At 41.3% G+C, this 18390-nt stretch overlaps 1 protein-coding gene and 1 long non-coding RNA gene across 5 annotated transcripts; one reads left to right on the plus strand and one right to left on the minus strand.

Annotated features, from left to right (window-relative positions):
• Positions 1–528: 528 nt before the first annotated feature.
• Positions 529–17946, minus strand: SFPQ (splicing factor proline and glutamine rich). 4 transcript variants are annotated; one of them, XM_083511608.1, is made up of 12 exons: positions 16923–17946; positions 14640–14828; positions 14213–14514; positions 14002–14097; positions 12508–12704; positions 11695–11779; positions 11392–11509; positions 11096–11144; positions 10892–11013; positions 2724–2771; positions 828–897; positions 529–619 (listed from the first exon to the last, which is right to left on the minus strand). In XM_083511608.1, the coding sequence occupies exons 1-10, from the start codon at positions 17631–17633 to the stop codon at positions 2748–2750; spliced, it is 1893 nt and encodes a 630-aa protein (XP_083367734.1). In that variant the 5' UTR covers positions 17634–17946; the 3' UTR covers positions 529–619; positions 828–897; positions 2724–2747. The 4 variants fall into 4 exon arrangements, with proteins under 4 accessions (XP_083367734.1, XP_083367735.1, XP_083367732.1 ...); XM_083511609.1 differs by having other exon boundaries at positions 824–897; XM_083511606.1 differs by having other exon boundaries at positions 2724–8200.
• On the plus strand, positions 1489–4915 carry LOC310710700. Its single transcript, XR_014528192.1, has 2 exons — positions 1489–1679; positions 1837–4915. It is a non-coding gene; the product is annotated as an uncharacterized lncRNA (long non-coding RNA).
• Positions 17947–18390: the final 444 nt, after the last annotated feature.

The following is an 18390-nucleotide window of genomic DNA, read 5'->3' on the forward strand; positions in this document are numbered from 1 at the left end:
ACAATTCCCAAGGATCTTTTTTTGGGGGGGGGGTGCACGGCATGACTGTTGAAGCAGGCAGACTTGCTGAAATAGTTTTCAGCAAGTGTCTAGCACAATATAGCAGTGTGCCTCCCTGGTGTCTTATTAACACCAAAGGTAGCTCCTTTGTGACGTATGGGGCAAGACAATCCCTTAAGTAAACTGTTCCCAATCTTTATATCAATTGTAAAACTTTGAACCTGGCCTAGTAACGAATAGGCATCCAGTTGTAGTATGTTGATGGGGTATCACACTCTTGTTGGTAACCATGCTGTAGCATTCTGCAAATCAATTCAGTGGGACTTCCTCTACTAGTACAATCCTAAGCATGTCCTACTCAGCCTTCTAGAAGCAGATTTTCACTTAAAGTACATGACTCAAGTTTAGTACTTCTAAACCTTGATAAACAAGAGTAAGAATCAATTTTTTAACAGATCTGTTATTTTCAAGGAGTTCAAATTATATTAGAGCACTGCATGAACTTTTTATAAAGGAGAGTAATCACACTTCAAAGTTTGAATAATTTATTGAAAATTTAAGAGACTGCAACTGAAGCCCTGTACACTTTCCTTCGAAATGCAGGAACAGCTTCTTTCTCCTGCGGAATAAAAGTTAGAATCTTAGCACCAGGGAAACAGTATGCATTCAACAGCTAAAACAAGAGCAAAATTTTAACAGCTAAACATCAGTGATGCTATTACTGTATTAATATTAAATCAGAACCTGGCATATCAGATACAAATTAACACAGCAAGTATATTAAAACATACATTTTTAGCTACATTACCAGCTCTTCTACTACATACCTCTATAGTATAGTTATGGTTTTCCATTCTCCTTCATTCAATCGTGCTGGGACCTACTGGCTAATGCTTACTGTAAAAAAGTAAAGTTTGAATTACTACATGACCAAGAAAAAATCCAAATAGGCATTATTTCAAAGCTTTTCACTGAAGGTACGTTAAGGGTGATTTGGTACTGGCTAACAGTCGGATAAACTTCTTTAGGCAAGGGACTCTCGGCTCTTTTCACTTCTAACTCGAAAGAAAATGCTTCGAATACAATGAATTCTAGTTATCAATTCATTGTAGTATTAACATTCAATATTGGACAATTAATGTAATCAAAGGAAGTAACAGAATAAAGATCTACCACTTATACAGTGGTGCCTCGCAAGACGAAAATAAACCGTTCCATGAGTCTCTTCGTCTAGCAGTTTTTTCGTCTTGCGAAGCAACCCTATTAGCGGCTTAGAGCTATTAGCGGCTATTAAAGGCTTAGCGGCTAAAAGGCTATTAGCGGCTTAGAAAAAGGGGGGGGGAGCAAAAAAAAATCGGAACACTCGCAAGACGTTTTCGTCTTGCTAAGCAAGCCCATAGGGAAATTCGTCTTGCGAAGCAGCTCAAAAACAGAAAACCCTTTCGTCTAGCGGGTTTTCCGTCTTGCGAGGCATTCGTCTTGTGGGGCACCACTGTACAAATATACCATTAAAGAATGGCCAAACCTTAGGTAACTTTATTAGCATCAAGCGAGAATTTCCTGATCTTTGCTAGTATATAGTTTAGGGGGGTTTTTTGCCACAGCTAACTATTAGAATTTCTTGCTTACCTCCCTGAACCAATATAACACAGGAGACTCCCTTACAGGATATTTCTTAAGTGATCATAGAATCATAGAGTTGGAAGAGACCACAAGGGCCATCGAGTCCAACCCCCTGCCAAGCAGGAAACACCATCAGAGCACTCCTGACATATGGTTGTCAAGCCTCTGCTTAAAGACCTCCAAAGAAGGAGATTCCACCACACTCCTTGGCAGCAAATTCATGATAATAATTCTAAAATCATGGTCAACTTTAGTCTTGATTTGGGGACTTACAAACATAAAATGCCAACTAAGTGCCATTTCCAAATGCACAGGTAAAAGCCACTTTTCCACTCCGTATTTAATGCTACAAATTTTCTGATAGATAGCAAATCATTTATTTAAGTTTGAAAGTCTCACTTAGCACAATAAGGCTTACTTCTGAATAAACACCACAGACATCACTGTACATTTGTTAATTTGAAACCATAGTTGATCGGTTTAAGAAAATAGGCTTGCCCTTATCAAGTGAAGAAAAAAACCCAGAGCTAGTATTCTGTACCATACACCACCAAGTACATAGTACATAAATTGCACCAAACAATAGACAGATACTTCCTACCTCTTCGGCTGCTACCTCTAGTGTTGCTAGCCAATGACAAAGTCAGAGGGAAGAAACAAGATAGCGCAACAGGAAGGATAAAGATTACATAAGGTATATTGTGTAGACACCCTTCAAATAAAGGGTTGCATTTTTCCTCAGAGGAAATGGTTGGGGGCTACATACCAGCAGTGGGCAGTCAAAGCAAAAGCAGGCAGAAACACCTTTTCTTTCTGTAACCCCATCCATTTGCTTATACCAAAAGGAAAGGTCAAACCTCCACAACACACAGTGGAAATCAGCTAAGTGGCAGGATCCTGCAGCCCATGGTGCAGGTGAAAGAAGGTGCAGGACTGCATAGGCAGATCCCTCCATTTTAAGGGTAGACAGATGATGGAGATGCTCTCAAATAACCCTTAATCATTGTTAACATTCAAGTCTGATCTCAGCAATCAACAGCCCCTATCCCCAAGTGTTTAGCACCTGGTCACAGGAAAATGCATTCATTTGAGAGTCTTACCTCATACGCAGAAGCACTCTGGTTTCACCCAGCTGGTATTGCCTTCACCTATAAGGATAAGAACGGAAGTTACTAAGGGAATACAGACTGCAGAGTTTCTGAAAACAAAGTTTTAAGTTTAAACATAAAATGTATGGAATAGTAAATTGAGGGGAAATTACAAATTCTATCAATATTCAGTTGTTGGGAAGTAGCATGGGGCACAAGTAGAAGCTGAATGCTTTATTTCAAATACTGAAACACATTATAGTGAACAAACACAACTAGTCTGAATAAATTAAATCCCAACTGCCAACCTAAGCATAAGGATATGCAGCCAGAGGTACGTTACCCCTTACGTGCAGATGCAAAGCCATTGCATTCAACTATGTGGTTGCTTTTCTGAATTGTTGCCATACACCCCCAACCCCGAAGCAAATAGTCCTTTGAACTAAAGGAAGGCCAGTCTAAATGTCTCTTGAAATCTCACAACAGAAATTGGAATTTGTTTATCAATCTTTCTAACTTTTTTTCTGCAATTGTCCCTCTATTCCCCCCAAGTCCCTTTTCAGTCTCATTAAGGGCATATAGTAAGTGAAAAGACAACCTTTCCACCTGTAACTAACTCTTAAAACAGCCCTTTAAGAGGTAAGAGACACTGCCAGTCAGCCAATGTGCCAGTTTCCTCAAGTCCACATCTTAGCTTAGTACTTTTGCAAAATGGAAGGAACACACATTTTAGGATAGAGCAACACAAATTTATGTTCTTTTCAATCACTAGCTATTTCCGTCATCCGTTCCCACATCTCACATTGTACAGGGATTAAATGCAAGTTTTGTCTGAGGGGAATTTATATACACCACCATGGGTTTTCATAGGCACATGCTAATGCAACAATCCAGAGTGGGAAAGGTCTCCCTTTTCTCCTCCCCCTCCCAATCCCACCACCCTCACAGCATTTGCTTAACCCCAGTGAGTGGCATAAAGGCAGATCTGCAACTGACCTGTTGATTCCAACCTTGCTAGCTGTGATGGTGGAAAACAACCAATGGTCCAAACAAACCTAAAAAAGCACAATCTCTTCATATTGGGCTCCATTTAGAATGAGTGACTATAGGCCTTCCTGATTAGCTGGAGATCATTAGCAGATATTGTTTGAATGCCGAACTATCCTCAAACATCTGTTGAGCTATCAGGGGGGGACTGCAGCCAATAAAAGCTTTGCACACTCAGTATAGTAAAGCCTCCCTCCCCCACAAGGTTATGAAGTGCTTCTCTCCTGACAGCACCAGTAATCGGAACCGCCTAGCAGATTACGCATAATGTATTCTGGCACCACACTTCTGAGCTCTTAAGTCAGTTTTTGTAAGAAATCAAAAGTATTCAAAGACCAGAATGAAGAGTTTAAAAATGGAATACAATGCAAGCACTTTGTTATTTATCAAGCCACTCTGACAAAGTGGTATTTTCAGCAGACGAGTTACTGCCTAGGATATGTACTGTATTTCTGTTTGTCACTGCATATAAGTATGTACCCCACAGCCTTATTCCAATTCATCTGGTCTAAGTGAGAAATATCTATTAAACCCAATTATGCAGAGATCCACACTTACTGGTTATCATCCCACACCAAGTAAACCCTGGGCATACTGGTCAAAACAGAGTACTGTGGCTGGTACATATTTGCAATCCAACTATTGCAGTTGTTTTATTGCATTCCTAGTAGAACTATTATCACTAGACTTTGGAGATCTAGCTTAAGCTTGGGCGGAATTAGTTGCACAATGCATATGCTGCTCATACCAGTATTTCACACACACTTATCGGTGGCAAACTGTTAAAAGTACAGAAGACATGTTTATCCAGTCTGAGACTGCTGCTGCTATATGCAAGATTCATTAATGAATCCTGCTCAATTATTAAAGTCCTTGAAATACAGTACCTACGTTTGACAGAAGCACAGTTCAGCCCAAAGTAAAATATTTCTAATTCTTGTGCCAGATCAGATGGAAACACTTTTTTTAAGACACAGAATATTGAACTACCTAGCAAACAAAGCCAACAGACCTGGAGGGTAATACATGTTAGGTATGTAACCCCATTATGTATTTTCACCATCAATGAAACAGAAGAAGCTACACCTTTTTGGTAAGATGTATATGGAACATGAGAAGTGGGAGTTCTCGATTTTTCAGTGTATCATTTGAACAAATTCCACAGCCATTATTCCACAGCCACCCAAACACATTACATAACTAACCACTAAAGTTACAAAACACCACTCCCCACCAGCAACCAGGGCAAGTTACATATGAATATATAGCTTTCTAGCCAATAAAGGGCTGAAATGTGGATTTTGCCATGAAAGTGTAAAATGTATTAAGAGTACTTATTCCTATGAGCAACAAACAGGACCTTGAGTAGATATTTACAAGTTGTACTCCCTTTCCCATCCCCATTGATCTCTAAGAATCTTTTTGGTACACAGTAAAGATGGAAAAAAGTCAAATGCACGAAGGAATCACGGGTCTGAGGCACACATCTCAGCATCACGGTTAGCTTGCCTAATGCTGATTGCAGGTTAGGCCTCAAATCTAAGCATCATACAGTATGAGTAGTGCTGCACTGAAATCCCATGGTCAGAAGTGTGATGCCAGAGTACCCCCACAGCAAGATTACACAGAAAGTCACCAAGTTAGATTATAGTGCTTTTTACCTACCTGTATGCAGGCGACAAAGAGAATCTCGGAGCAAGCAGGAATACTACTTCCAGGTCCTAATGTCCACTTGTGGTACTACGTTCCTCACAGTTATGCACTGCGAAAATGCTGACTAAGTGCTGTTATGTAGCAGGCCACTACTTTTTAAACAGTGTCATATTGCAGTCTCAAACTCCAGAAAAAAGCATGCTGCCACAAGTGGTTGCCCAGGAGATGCCAAGAGGTTGTTTTAAAAAAAGGAGATACCACAAAATACGCACAGAAACATAAATTCAGTTTTTCATTATAACTGGCAAGGATGTGGTTATAGCATGCTAGGGGTATAAGAACATGGGAAGATAGAGGAATTTGTACGGAGGCCCTTTTGTTGACTGAAAGCATAGTGGGCATGCAGAAGTGTAATAGTCACTCTTCTGCTCAAAAAGGACCTGCATGTAAGCCCAAAGAAGTGTTTAAAACACATTTTTAAAAAGATAAAAACTAAATAGAACACCCAATTCAATGAGAACTCAGAATCAATTAATTTGCTGGTACTTGGGGTCCTGCTTAATATGCTTTGAAGCCAAACTACTATACAGGTATTTAAATGTGCAGTTGTCAAGACTTGCCAGGTAAGGTAAAAGAATAAACTGCAGCTCACTATATCTGTCCAGATTTAACATCAGCCTAGATTTAGACAGAATGAAACAAGAAATGAACCTTAGGAAGGTAATGGGACCATCAGCCTCCTTCACTCTTCAAGATTACAGTACTAGAAAAGAGCATGGTTTAGGGTATGTGCCAGCATCCTAAGGAAAAATGGCATGTAATCTGAAAAATAAACTGAAAATTAGTGTCCACGTCCAGAGACCCCACCACTGTCAATCTGAGTTTCTTCCAGTGGGTGTCACATGAACACCCTTTCAGAAAATGACCTGCAGGTGACTGAGCCCCTAATATCAAATGACAATGAAGCTGAACTTTTACGTTTCACTGACCTGTATACAAGGGTTTATCTACACAGGTATCCAGCTCAAGAACTGAAAGTTAAACATTTCCCTACTGTTCCTATAGCAGCTGGTTTGGGATCTAACTTCCTGAAAGGTTGTGGAAATGTAGCTCAATCCAACTGAAACACTAAACAATCACCCAGCAGCCTTAACCACCATTTCCCAGCATTCTTGCATTTAAAATGTTGCATAGCACAGAGCTTTGTGCTAATAGTTTGTATGATCAAGATGTAATAATTGATGGCACCAAGGTTTATCTGCTCCTGTTGCAAACACATTACAGATAGCCCATTATTGCCAAAACAGAGTAACACATTTGAAGGATTAAAAGCTGTAATAGTCAATTGTTGAATAGACATCCAGAATCAAATGCAGAGAATGGTCCAACCAAGCAGGTTGATCTTCATTTCATCAACCACAGTATTTTTTGAACTGGGAAACACTGCTCCCAGCATTTTAGGTGCCATCAGGGTGTGGAGTCCAGGACACCTTGAATTCATTCATGTCTTTTAATAAGTTAAGGATGAAAGATTCAACCACCCTACTAGATTTAACACCAAATGTGTTGTGTGGCCTGAGGTTCAAAACTTCCACAAATTTTAATATTTAGAACCTCAAGCATCAGGTTTGTCTGGCAATTTACTACAGTGCAGGATACTATGCATTATTAACCCCAAAGTGACAAAGGATACTTTCATTTCTGTACTCCAGTTCACAAACGAGAAGAGTTATAAAATACAAGTACCCTCCCATCCTGAATGTTTTCTAAGCATTCTGATTAAACATTAACAGTAAAATAGGGCAGCCAGGTCTTATAACACTGAACATGTTGGGGGCATGTCTCACTGAACAATCCTTTAAAAGGAGTTCAGATAGAAGTTCAATACAAGCCATGTTATGAAACCTGAAATGGGAGATGCTTTTAAGATGCTCAGCAGCAAATACTACCAAATGTCTGCCAACACATTTCCCTTCTCCGACCATCTTACTAAAGACTAAAGTCTAAGTTTTGTGTATCTGCATCAGATTGCCTGAGCTTCCTTAACTGCAGGGCAATTAAAGCCTTTAAGCCCCTTAACACTAACTGCATTGCAACTTTGGTAGAACGAGCGTAGAGGTGTATTTTCAAGGTTGAGTCCACCTCTTAAGTTATTTCATACTCATCTAATTAGATCTCATTGCATATTGATAGGTCAGTAGCTCAATTAAGACATTTTATGGCAAAGCGGCACCCAGGTCATGTTGTGCCAGACACCAAATTAGATTTCAAACAATGTATGCACAATGGAAGGTGCAGCATCTTTGCTCTGTATACTTTGATCCAAGAAGGATAACGTTTACGATATAAAAACCATTGCTACATTTAATCTATTTATTTTAGCACAGTAAAAAAAGTTTACACTTGGGAATTCAAATGGCACACCGTACACTGCCATCAAGGTAGGGACGTTATACATCAAAAAAGCTAGGTTTTGAACACTGCATTACATAATTATATTTTCTTGCCCAGACCACTTACAAATTCTAGGTCATTAAGTTTCTAACATCCATAAAAACATAGCTTTCTTACTAAAATGCAAGAATTAAAAAAAAAGTAGTGTCTAAACAAGACAAACGAAACAAACTGGAATGAAAATCTACAAGTCACATCTAAAATCGGGGTTTTTTGTTTGGGCCTTCATATTCTTCTCTCCCTCTCCCATAAGCTGCTGGAGTTCCAGGCCCCATTCCTCTAGGGCCCTGGCCACCTACAGGCCCCGCACCTCCCTGCCCAAATCGCTCTGGGCGCTATTAGAACATATTAAAGAGTTCATTATATGTAGTTGATGTCCATGTGTTTTAAGTATATATTTTAGAAGGTTCCGTAGTCAACGTTCGTCGATACAATCACCATTGAGCCGATCCACAGGGTACCGGGAACATAGAAAGGAAAAAAGGGTAATTTAATAATTAGTTTAATTTAATACATGCCTTGAGGTATGTTCCCAACTTGATCCATTCTCAAATGCCTGCTTCAGCAAAAAGATCTCCCTGAAGTGCTAAAAATGTAATCATTAGTATAGGCTTGATCTAAGAATTGTCTCGAAAAGAGCGTTCTGGGAGTCTGCCACAATTACTTTGCTCATCTGTACTGCAGCACAAAGTTGTCAGTCAACAAGGCCCAAGTAAGCCTAGCCATAGGCCAGGTTCAGCTCCCAAAAGGAGTCATCTTATGTAAAGCAGATGACTACTCACCAGTTTAAGAGTATGAGACCATTCTTTTTGTCATGACTCAAGACTAGTCTGCTTACTGAAAATGCAGAAATCTGAGAGCAAAAGTTGTTAAGACACCAATGAAGAACAAGGAATAACATGAGCCTAATGATAGATTTACCTAACCAAGACAAAGTAATATGAACTGTTTGCACAGCCTTTTGCTTTTAAAGTAGTTTGACTGCTGTAAACAGCCCCATGGAGGTCCCTAACCTCATGAGGTTTAGCAAGAAGTCCACTATGACTCTGCAGTTACTGAACGCTTTCAATTGGTTTCCCATGGATTCACAAAAGTTCAGACAATGATAAAGCAGAGCAGTTAACTTTCCAATTATCTGCTGTATTTTCTTTTATTGAGCTATTAGGCACCAAGCAGAGTGAAATGGATCAAATATTTCATGTTTAGTCCTGTGACATTAAACCTAGAACTACTTTCATACAAAAAAGGCTTTCTAGAAGCCAATTCATTCAGCATGGCTCCTTTGAAAACTAACTGTATGAATGCCTTTAACCAGATACACATGCAGATTTATTTTGTGAAAGGCTCATATACACACCCAGTTTTCTCCCCAGTAATCCCACAAACCAAAAACCTAGAACGCTCCAACCACAAAAATCACTAATGACAAATCACATGCATGAGCCCTTCACTGATTTGCATAGGTATCCAATCTTGGAATCACCAAGAGTCTGGAATTCCTAGTGTGCAAACAAGCAACCTTGGTAAAATTTCCTCATGGTTATTTTAAAATACCCTAAGGCCAAGAATGAGCGTATCCTTTGAGGAAAGTCTACTTTTAAAGGTTATTAGCAGGTAAGGCAGCACATTGCTACATGCAAAGCACTGCCCACTGGAACTTCAAGCATTCTTCCAATACCACCAGTTCCAAGACTTTTGAGTATTTCATATGCACTGTTTATACGATTTCAATAGAAGCCTAAAACTAATCCTTTAAACTGCAAGGTCACGTAGTTCCTAGGACACCATCTTAAGAACTAGATTTCCTGGGGGGGGGGGGATTTTGTTTCCACAAAAAAAGTGGCACACAAGGTACTAGTAGTTTATCTTAGTGAGCAAAAAGCTGTAATGCACACATTCATCTTGTCCCCACACTTGGCCATCATGGATTATAGCATACCCTTAAGGTGTATGTGTACACACCAGCACTGACTACACTTGGATTACAGAATATATTTTCTACCAGTTATGAGCACTGCTGCCATGCCATTACGTTATTCAAAGCAGGCCCAGAGACCATACCACACATATAGTGTGACTGCATATTTTTACAAGGCCTACTGTACTAGTACAGGCATAATGCATGGAGGAAAAGTCTATCAATATAGCTACTAGTCCACCATGGCTATACAGAGCCTCCAAATTCAGAGGCACTATGCATCTACATGCCAGTTAGCTAGGGAGCAGCAAATTCAAAGAACGCTACTGCCTTCATGCCTTCCTTGGGGTCATCCAGATGCATCTGATTGGCCACAAACCTTTGATCTCATCCAACAGGGCTCTTAAGTAAGGTAATTTAAGCAGTATCTAAACATCGTGACCGAATTATATATTGTCCTTTAAGCATCAACAAGCGACTTAATCAAGAAGTACCGTACAATGAGAACCTGCCTACCCCGAGCAAGAACTGCTTTGTTCACATGCTATGGCAGAAGCCAACAAATACAATACGGTATACTGTTTGTATTTGACTGCTCACTACTATCTACCTGTGACTAATCAGCTGCATTAAGTAGTAAAAAGTATGGGTTTCACAGGGTGCAGTGATTATAATTAGGCTTGGAAGAGTGTGCCTCCATCTATTTTACAAGTATTTCACTATCACTTTTATGTCCCACAGTTAACTCAAGTTCAGAAAGTGACAGACCACTTCTGCTCATTAAGCTAACAACAAGAACTTGTAATTTTTCCAAAGACATGACTTGATGAATTCCTTCCAAGCTTAACCAAAGAACTCCAAACCCAACCAGCTACTGTAAGAGCAATACCCGAAGCAGGAGTGTCCAAGTAGACCTCCCACCATACCAAGCAAAGACATGGCTCAGTTTTCATTGCCCAACAAGCCCCTTGCTTTGCACTATTCACACTTCTGGAAAAAGGAAGCCTAACTCAAAATGCAGATCACCTAGAATCAAAACAGGTAAGAGGTGCTTCACATCTACGGAATTTGTTTGGAATTGAAGTCAAGCTGCCACAGGATACATTACCATATCGCTTCCCATCATGGAGCCACTCATAGATGCTTGTCCAACTCCAGGACTGGTTTCATAGCCAAGGCCAGTACCACCTCCTAAAGGTGGGAATTTCTGAGCAGCTGTACCATAAGGATCTATAAAAGAAATCCAGGTGGTTATATGCAAGATAGATTACAATCATTCTTGTGTGAAAGGTTTAACTGAAAAATTATTTACCTCCCATGTTCATTGTGCTGGTACCTCCCATTCTCATGTCCCTCTCCCTCTACAAAAAGCAAAATACAGAGTTTTAGGAAAGAGTAAAACACTTCATGCTTTGCATTCTTGGTACACAAATCAGAGTAAGATAGCACTATGTCTCATAAGATTGCTGAAATAGACAGCAAAACTGGAGGAATAATTTAGAATTCCAAGTACAGAATCAAGAATGTATTTTGAACTCCTAGGGATCAAAACATGAGGTGCAAGCACCTGGGCAATCAATTACTGAGATTCTCATAGCCCTAACTTACAGGGTCCATGTAACCCATTCTACTATAACTTTCTTCTCTCTGTCTTCTCATTTGTTCTTCCATCTCACGTTGGCGGATCATCATCTCTTCCTCCCGCCTACGGCGCTCTTCTTCCTGTCTGAAAATTCAGATTATCCATTAGATTCCAGAATATCACTAAATTCTGCATCTCTGTACTTATTAAGTATCATGAAACTGTCACACTTTGTTGAAAGAGCCAACGTCAATGATACTCTGAACACAATTAAAGAAACAAACATGATAAACAGCACTCCAAGACATAAAACAAAAAAGTAGTTTTACCTCAGCTGGATTTCTTTGCGTTTTTGCATCTCTTGATTGTGAAGTTCTTCCATACGCCTCAGTTCTTCTTGTCGCCTCATGAGATCTGAAAATTTGATTTAACATTATCACCAATTCACCATACATAATAAGCATCTTGCTCATTCCAAGACAGAATCAGAATTTTTTAAAAAGCAGTCATGTGTGAACTTAAGCTAAAGTAAGTTTTAGCAGTAAAATTTTTATCCCCTACATAATACAACCAGCTGTCTAGTTCCCCTGCTTAAACTCACATTGTTCTCCTCAAATTTATGATGGTATATATACCTATATGGGGCAAACACTGCATTGGCACTGACCTAACTACTTCCAGCCAGTGGTCTGAAGTGGACAACATTCACATCTTGCAGTGCCTCTCCAAGAAGCATTCCAACCATTACACTTCCATTTGTAAATGGGATTTAGGTACTTTAAAGATTTCTACAGTTAGCTCTTGCAGCAAGTTATCATGTACTTTGCGCTGCATAACATATTTGAATACAATAGTAGGTCACAGAATCCTAGCACTATAGAGTTGGAAGGTATCCCCCAATAGTAGTCTAGCACAACCCCAGCAATGCAGGAACCAGAGCTTATTTAGCCTCTGTAGGAATAGTGGACCCAGAAGGTTCTGCAGAACCCTTTTACCAAAGGGGGGAAGATGCTTCTTCCCAGAAAAGCTCACATAGCTTCAGAAGGCCTCAGTTCCGCTGATAATGCTCTTCAGGCAAGTTTTGCAAGCACTCTGAGTCTAGGGAGGAGATGTGGAAAATCAATAAATGACTGGCACAATACCTTGGCGCAAAAGATTTGCCTGATGCTCATGGTATGCATCTTCCATTTCACTTTCCAGTTTGTCCTTGGCATCTTTCATGTTTTTCTCCACCTGATCTCTCTGTTGTTTCTCCATTTCATCCAAAGACTTCCATCGCTGAGAGTATTCATATTCAAAACTTCCAGGCTGTGCAAACCGTGGAGGAGTCTCTCTCTCCCTAGATACCAATTGAAAATCCAGTTAATAATGACAGTAGAGCTGATTTGCCAAAATGGTCAGCAGCAAGAAGAAATGAGAAATTCAGGACTAGTGAAAATCCATATGGAAACTTAGAATTAGGACATAAAGGAATTTTTAGATTGGTATCACTATAGTTACTGAGAACCATTAATATATGATAGAAAAAAAGGACCAGCTAAAGCAACTGCAGGGAGTTACTCTTCTGATTAGGACAAATGAACATAAATATCGGATGGGAAAAGTACTGCAGAGAATTATTCACTTTTATAAAGGTGCTGTTTCATAAAATAAAATTAAAGACAAAAACATGTCTAATAAGCCACTGAAATAGATAAGTGAAATCTAAAGTAACATGTTGGATGTTTTCCTTGTCTCCGAACAAGGCCACACTAATTTCTGTTTCCTTTTCTAATAAATCCAATATCCTGTAGTTACTGAGTTCTGTTCTCATTAGGATGCTGGGGCTTGCAATTGATTTTTTAAACTTCTGCAAACCTTGGGGTGCCCTTCAGCATACTGACTGATACCTCTCTCATTTTTCAGTGGTTCTGATTTGGGCTCTAATCCTGTCAGCATTAAATCATGTATTTAAAATTCAAGGTATACGCAATACTAGCCAAATGTAAAATGTCAAATTGCTATCCCAAAGCAGTAGAATTTATGTTGTGCTAGCAGGTTTATTGCCCGTTCCCTCTTAACCTTAATGGAAGGCAGGGGTGGGAAACCCATGTCCCATGGACAAACACTGCTGACTTCAGCCGATGTATGGCAAGACAGGGTAAAATTCTGAATTGCACTGCTTAAGTATTTCGCCAGCCAGGGCTCCTGCTCATCAGCTAACCAGCATGGGCTATATATCTGCACAGACAGCCAAAGCAAGTATGTAAACTGCAGGCTTCTTTCTTGTGCTTCCCACAGGAGGGACTTGAAGAAACAACCCCCCCCCAAACTTTTTATTGTCTTCATTCCCCCTTCAGCTGCTGCTGCTGCTCGCTCCTCCTGCAGCACTGGCTAGGTGGTAAGAAAGAGGCTTTGACGGGTGGCTAAGACAACTTTTCAGATACATCATGTAATACGATGTGCATTTAGTAAGTAAAATTAACACTCAAATGAATATGTCAAATCAGATCTCTATCCATTTAGCTTAATGGGAAATTTCTCAAGGCTTTTTAGGTTCAGAAAACACACATCACTGAGAAAGCGTGACTGACAGACGCCCAAATAACCAGAATTTTTAAAAAATCTATGGTAAAATCAATGGTAAATGTGCTTACTTTTGATACATTGGATTTTTCTGAGCCAGCTTTTCTGGAAGACCATCTTCATCATCCAACTGTTCAAGGGGCTCCACAATAACAGGTCTTGGAGTACTAAAAGTAAGAGCAAAAGACACTTTAAATAGTTGCTGGAAATTTCAAGTTGCATGTAATGGATTAAAAACTACCATAACCACACAAATTCCAATCAATTATTACATTTACTCACGTTGTCAAAAGAAAGACACCTTCAGAGCAACGTTCAAATGCTTTCCGAGCTGCTGGCTTAGATGCAAATTCAACAATGCCCTTTCCTGTTGATCTGCCACGATCATCTACAATCACAATAGCTCTTTCGATTGGGCCAAACTGAGAAAATGCTTCCTCCAGCAATTCATTGGATACATATGGGGAGAGATTACGCACAGAAAGAGCAGCAGCATGGGTGGCAAAACGCACACGAAGCTGCCGTCCTCTCATGGGAGTATCATCAAGTTCAGCCTTTGCAATTTCAGCCAGAGCTCGGGATTCCTGTGAATAGATTAACAACAGAAATGTTACGTCTTTTAAATTCTTAACCTTCAAACTATGCTGAACGTTAAGCAATAATATATTACATATAACACATATGAAAAATTTATAGAAATAACACTCACCAGTTTAATAAAGCCAAAGCCTTTTCCTTTATTGATAAAGACTTCACCAGGTTCACCATATTTAGAAAATAACCTCTTAAATTCCTCCTCCGTTATATCAGCAGGCAAGTTCCCAACAAAGAGACGACAGCGCTGTGTGTAGGTCTTCTCTCCAGGCCGTCTCAGAAGCGACAAATTAGCTTTAAAGCCCTAAAAATACAATTAATGACATGCTTTATTTACTAAGCTTACAGGAACTGCTAACTATGCAGAATAACGGTAACTCTGCAAATATTAAGCTAAATATGAACCTACTCCCAAGAATAACGGCAGCTAATCTGTATCACCCTCCAGATTTTGCTAAACTATAACCTCCTATTGCTTACATTTAAGGCTTAAGAAACCACTTTTCAACAAATGTTTTAGTTGCGTTGTACATCAAAAATATCAGAAAACATACATAGCAAATATCTATAACTACATATAAAAAAATCATCCCTGACTATATTGGCCATAGTAGGTGGGGCTGATAGGAAGTGCAGGGTTCAGTAACATCAGGGTATGTGTGTTCCTGATTGCCCATGTCTGCTCTAAAAGACAATCAAGTTACTTTTAACTCCTTCCCTTTCTTATGTACATTTACAGAAGTGCACACTTCCAGTGCCTTGCTACATGCATGTCAAAATTCCAGACTAGCACACCGATCTGTAATAATCAGTTCTACTCTTCTACCCCACCCCAAGCTATCACCTTGTTTACATAACCAATGGTTGCAATTTTTTAATAAACAAAGTTTTCCTCTTAGACGGAAAAAAAACCCTACCAAGCAGCTTTATAGCCACTTGGTTAGTCATTTTCCATTCCCATTCTACTAGGCTTCACAATCAATCAGTGTTTATGTTACTCAATAACTCCTATTCCAGTATGTCCGTTTTTTGGGAAAGGAAATATATTCTAATTGATGCCTGCCACAATGCTGTCTTTTTATGACAATTGTAATTTCCAAAGTACTTCAAAGTTTTTCACCCATCATACCAAATTCTTACCAAAATATGCTCCTCTAGACCGAATAACTTTTCCAAATTAGAATCATGACAAAAAGTATTTGTCAAAAAGAGCACTAATTTCCTTATTGAACACTATCCCTACTAAACATACAATCTGTACACTCACTAGAATTATCACTGAACATAAATTATCAGTGGCATAGCGTGCTACAGTCAATGCTTACATTTCACAGTCGTACCATGCTGCATTCTGTGGTATAATCCTGCTTTGGAAACTAGCTTTATCCCTTTACGGCCACTGTAGCTCAAACCCACCCTATCCCCAAGTCTGTGAATACAGCGCCTCCAAAACAGAAACAGGCACTTAAGCTCCAGCCCATTCAAATGTCACTTACTGAAACAATCCTGTTAATACCATTCTTCAGAGTTCACCAATACATGGCTAGAATAAATATCTACACACAAGTACAGACAGACTTCTATGACAAGCCAAATTCCTGCCTTTTCTACAGCAGCCTCAGTACAGCCAACCCCTCATCTGGAGCAAAACTCGCTCTCAACAAAAAGCATTCCAGACCACTGTAGGGCTAAACTGCCTACATTTCTCAAGAACAGCAACCATAATGCAAGCTCTCCTTTGCTCTTTACTCACACACCCATCACACTTCTACACAGCCTTTGGTACGTTAATGATTTCCCACTCCACTCAAAAATGTTTCCCCTGTCAAACTGCAGTAAGCACAATGGGTATTCGCCTATCTCAAAAAACAAATCATTTCATTTGTTAAGTATATTGTAGCGCTAAATGCCTGTCTTCTCTCACCCCCATCTTAAGATCCGTAAACTACTTCCAGTCACTTTATTTTCATTGTTAACAGCTTTAAAGCATCTCCTTTAAAGAGCAAGATTTCCCATTGCTGTTGCTACGACAGAATGCAAAATCTGGAATAAGAATTTTGGGGCAGAGTAAACTTCGGGACAAGATGTGAATAACGGTGGACATATTTTTTAAAAAACCAAGATACAAGATTTAAGTTGAGGGAGTTTTACCTATTCAATCCCACCACTGACGACTCCACCCCTTTCAGCGACTCATGGCCACGCCCACTCCCCCGAAGCAAACGCGCGGAGCCTCTCCGAACGCTACTACCTCTTGCACATGCGCACCTCAAGCAATCAAAATGGCGCCGAGGAACGCCGCACAGGGCGAGGAGAGAATAGCGAGCCGTATGAGCCGCCATCTTGTCCTGAATGCCTGTCATGACAGGGCTTGTTAAGGGCCCACAAATCTACCCACCTCCGCATCGGACATTTTCTCCCCGCCGGCACCCTGCTGTTGCTGCTGCTGCGAGTGCTGGTGCTGCTGCTGCGAAGGGTGCTGGTGCTGGTGTTGATGCTGGCCTTGTCCTCCGCGCCTCTCGCCGCCGCCGCGGTGCTGTCCCGGCCCTCCGCCCTTGGGGCCTCCGCCTTGTTGGGGGCCTCCCGGCCCGCCCTTTAAGCCACTTTGTCCTCCGCCGCCTCCGGAGGACTGACCGGGACCCTTTTTAGGTCCCCCCTGGACCGGACTTTGGCTGGGCGGCGCAGATGGCTGCTGAGACGGCGGCTGATCCCCACCTCGGCCGCCGCTCTGGAGCCCCGCGGAGGCAGCCGGAGCGGAGGTCGAGTTCGGAGTGGGGGCGGAGGAAGAGACCGGAGGCGCTTGGCCGACCTGGTTCTGGGTGGGCCCCACGGAAGGCGACGCGGCTGCTGGGCTGGAGGAAACGGAGACGGAGGCCGCGGAAGAAGGCGGAGTGGAGGCAGAGGTGGGTGGCTTGGCAGGCTCCGGCTTCGGGGGGCCTCCAAGACCACCGCCAATGTGGTGGTGGCCCCCGCGGGACTGGCCCATCCCGCCTGCCATGCCCGGCGGCGGCGAACGGAAGTCGTGGTTCCCCGGGAGGCCGCCTCGGCCTCCGCCGCCTCCGCGCCGATGGAAGCCGCCTCCACGGCTACGGAAACGGTCTCTCGACATGGCAAAAATGGTGGCGGTTGGGGTGGTACCGTACAGCGACACGACTCTTTTCTCCTCCTCGGAGTCCGACCAAGATCAAAATGGCGGCAGGCGCTGAGGTAAAAACGGCCTCGCGCCGCCTTTGTCCCACCTTTATATAGCCTCGCAGTACAAGCGCAAACTCCGCCTCTCTTTCTCCCCTCCACGGCCAATCCAATAAACAATCGCCCTGGTCGGATTGATGGGGACGTTAACCAATCAGTTTGTCAAGTTGTTTCCCTCTCAGGAAAAAAGGGCGGAGGGAAAACCCGCTTCTCCCTCTATGCAACTCACTAAACCAATAGTGAGGCGCAATACAAGAAAGATTGACAGGGAAATTATACAATAGGCATTTGAGTTCGTAGATAGAAGGCGGGCAACGTCCGTTAACTTCTCTCTGCTTTGATTGGGTCGTTTGGTCAGCAGAAGGCGTGGCTTACTAATACATGTAACTAATAGAGAGGTTCAGATTGTGCGCATACCAGAGAGCCTTGCTGCAGACTAGCCGGAGGCTATGGGTGCCACGTGGTTCGCTATGGGTTTAACCCAGTTTCATTATTACGTGCATCTTATAATAAATAGCTGTGCAACTGTTACCATTATATTCCCATAAATGCTGTGTTAACGTGGTCATGACAGTAATCTTAAAACTGCTATACAGTATAGCTAAAGTGGGCCCAGCACCAAACTGCTACCATGGTCCTTTTTCACTTGCCCTGTTGTTCCTGCTTGCAGTTCC

This window comes from Podarcis liolepis, assembly GCF_965112155.1.
Source record: "Podarcis liolepis genome assembly, chromosome: 7".
Lineage (NCBI taxonomy): Eukaryota > Metazoa > Chordata > Lepidosauria > Squamata > Lacertidae > Podarcis > Podarcis liolepis.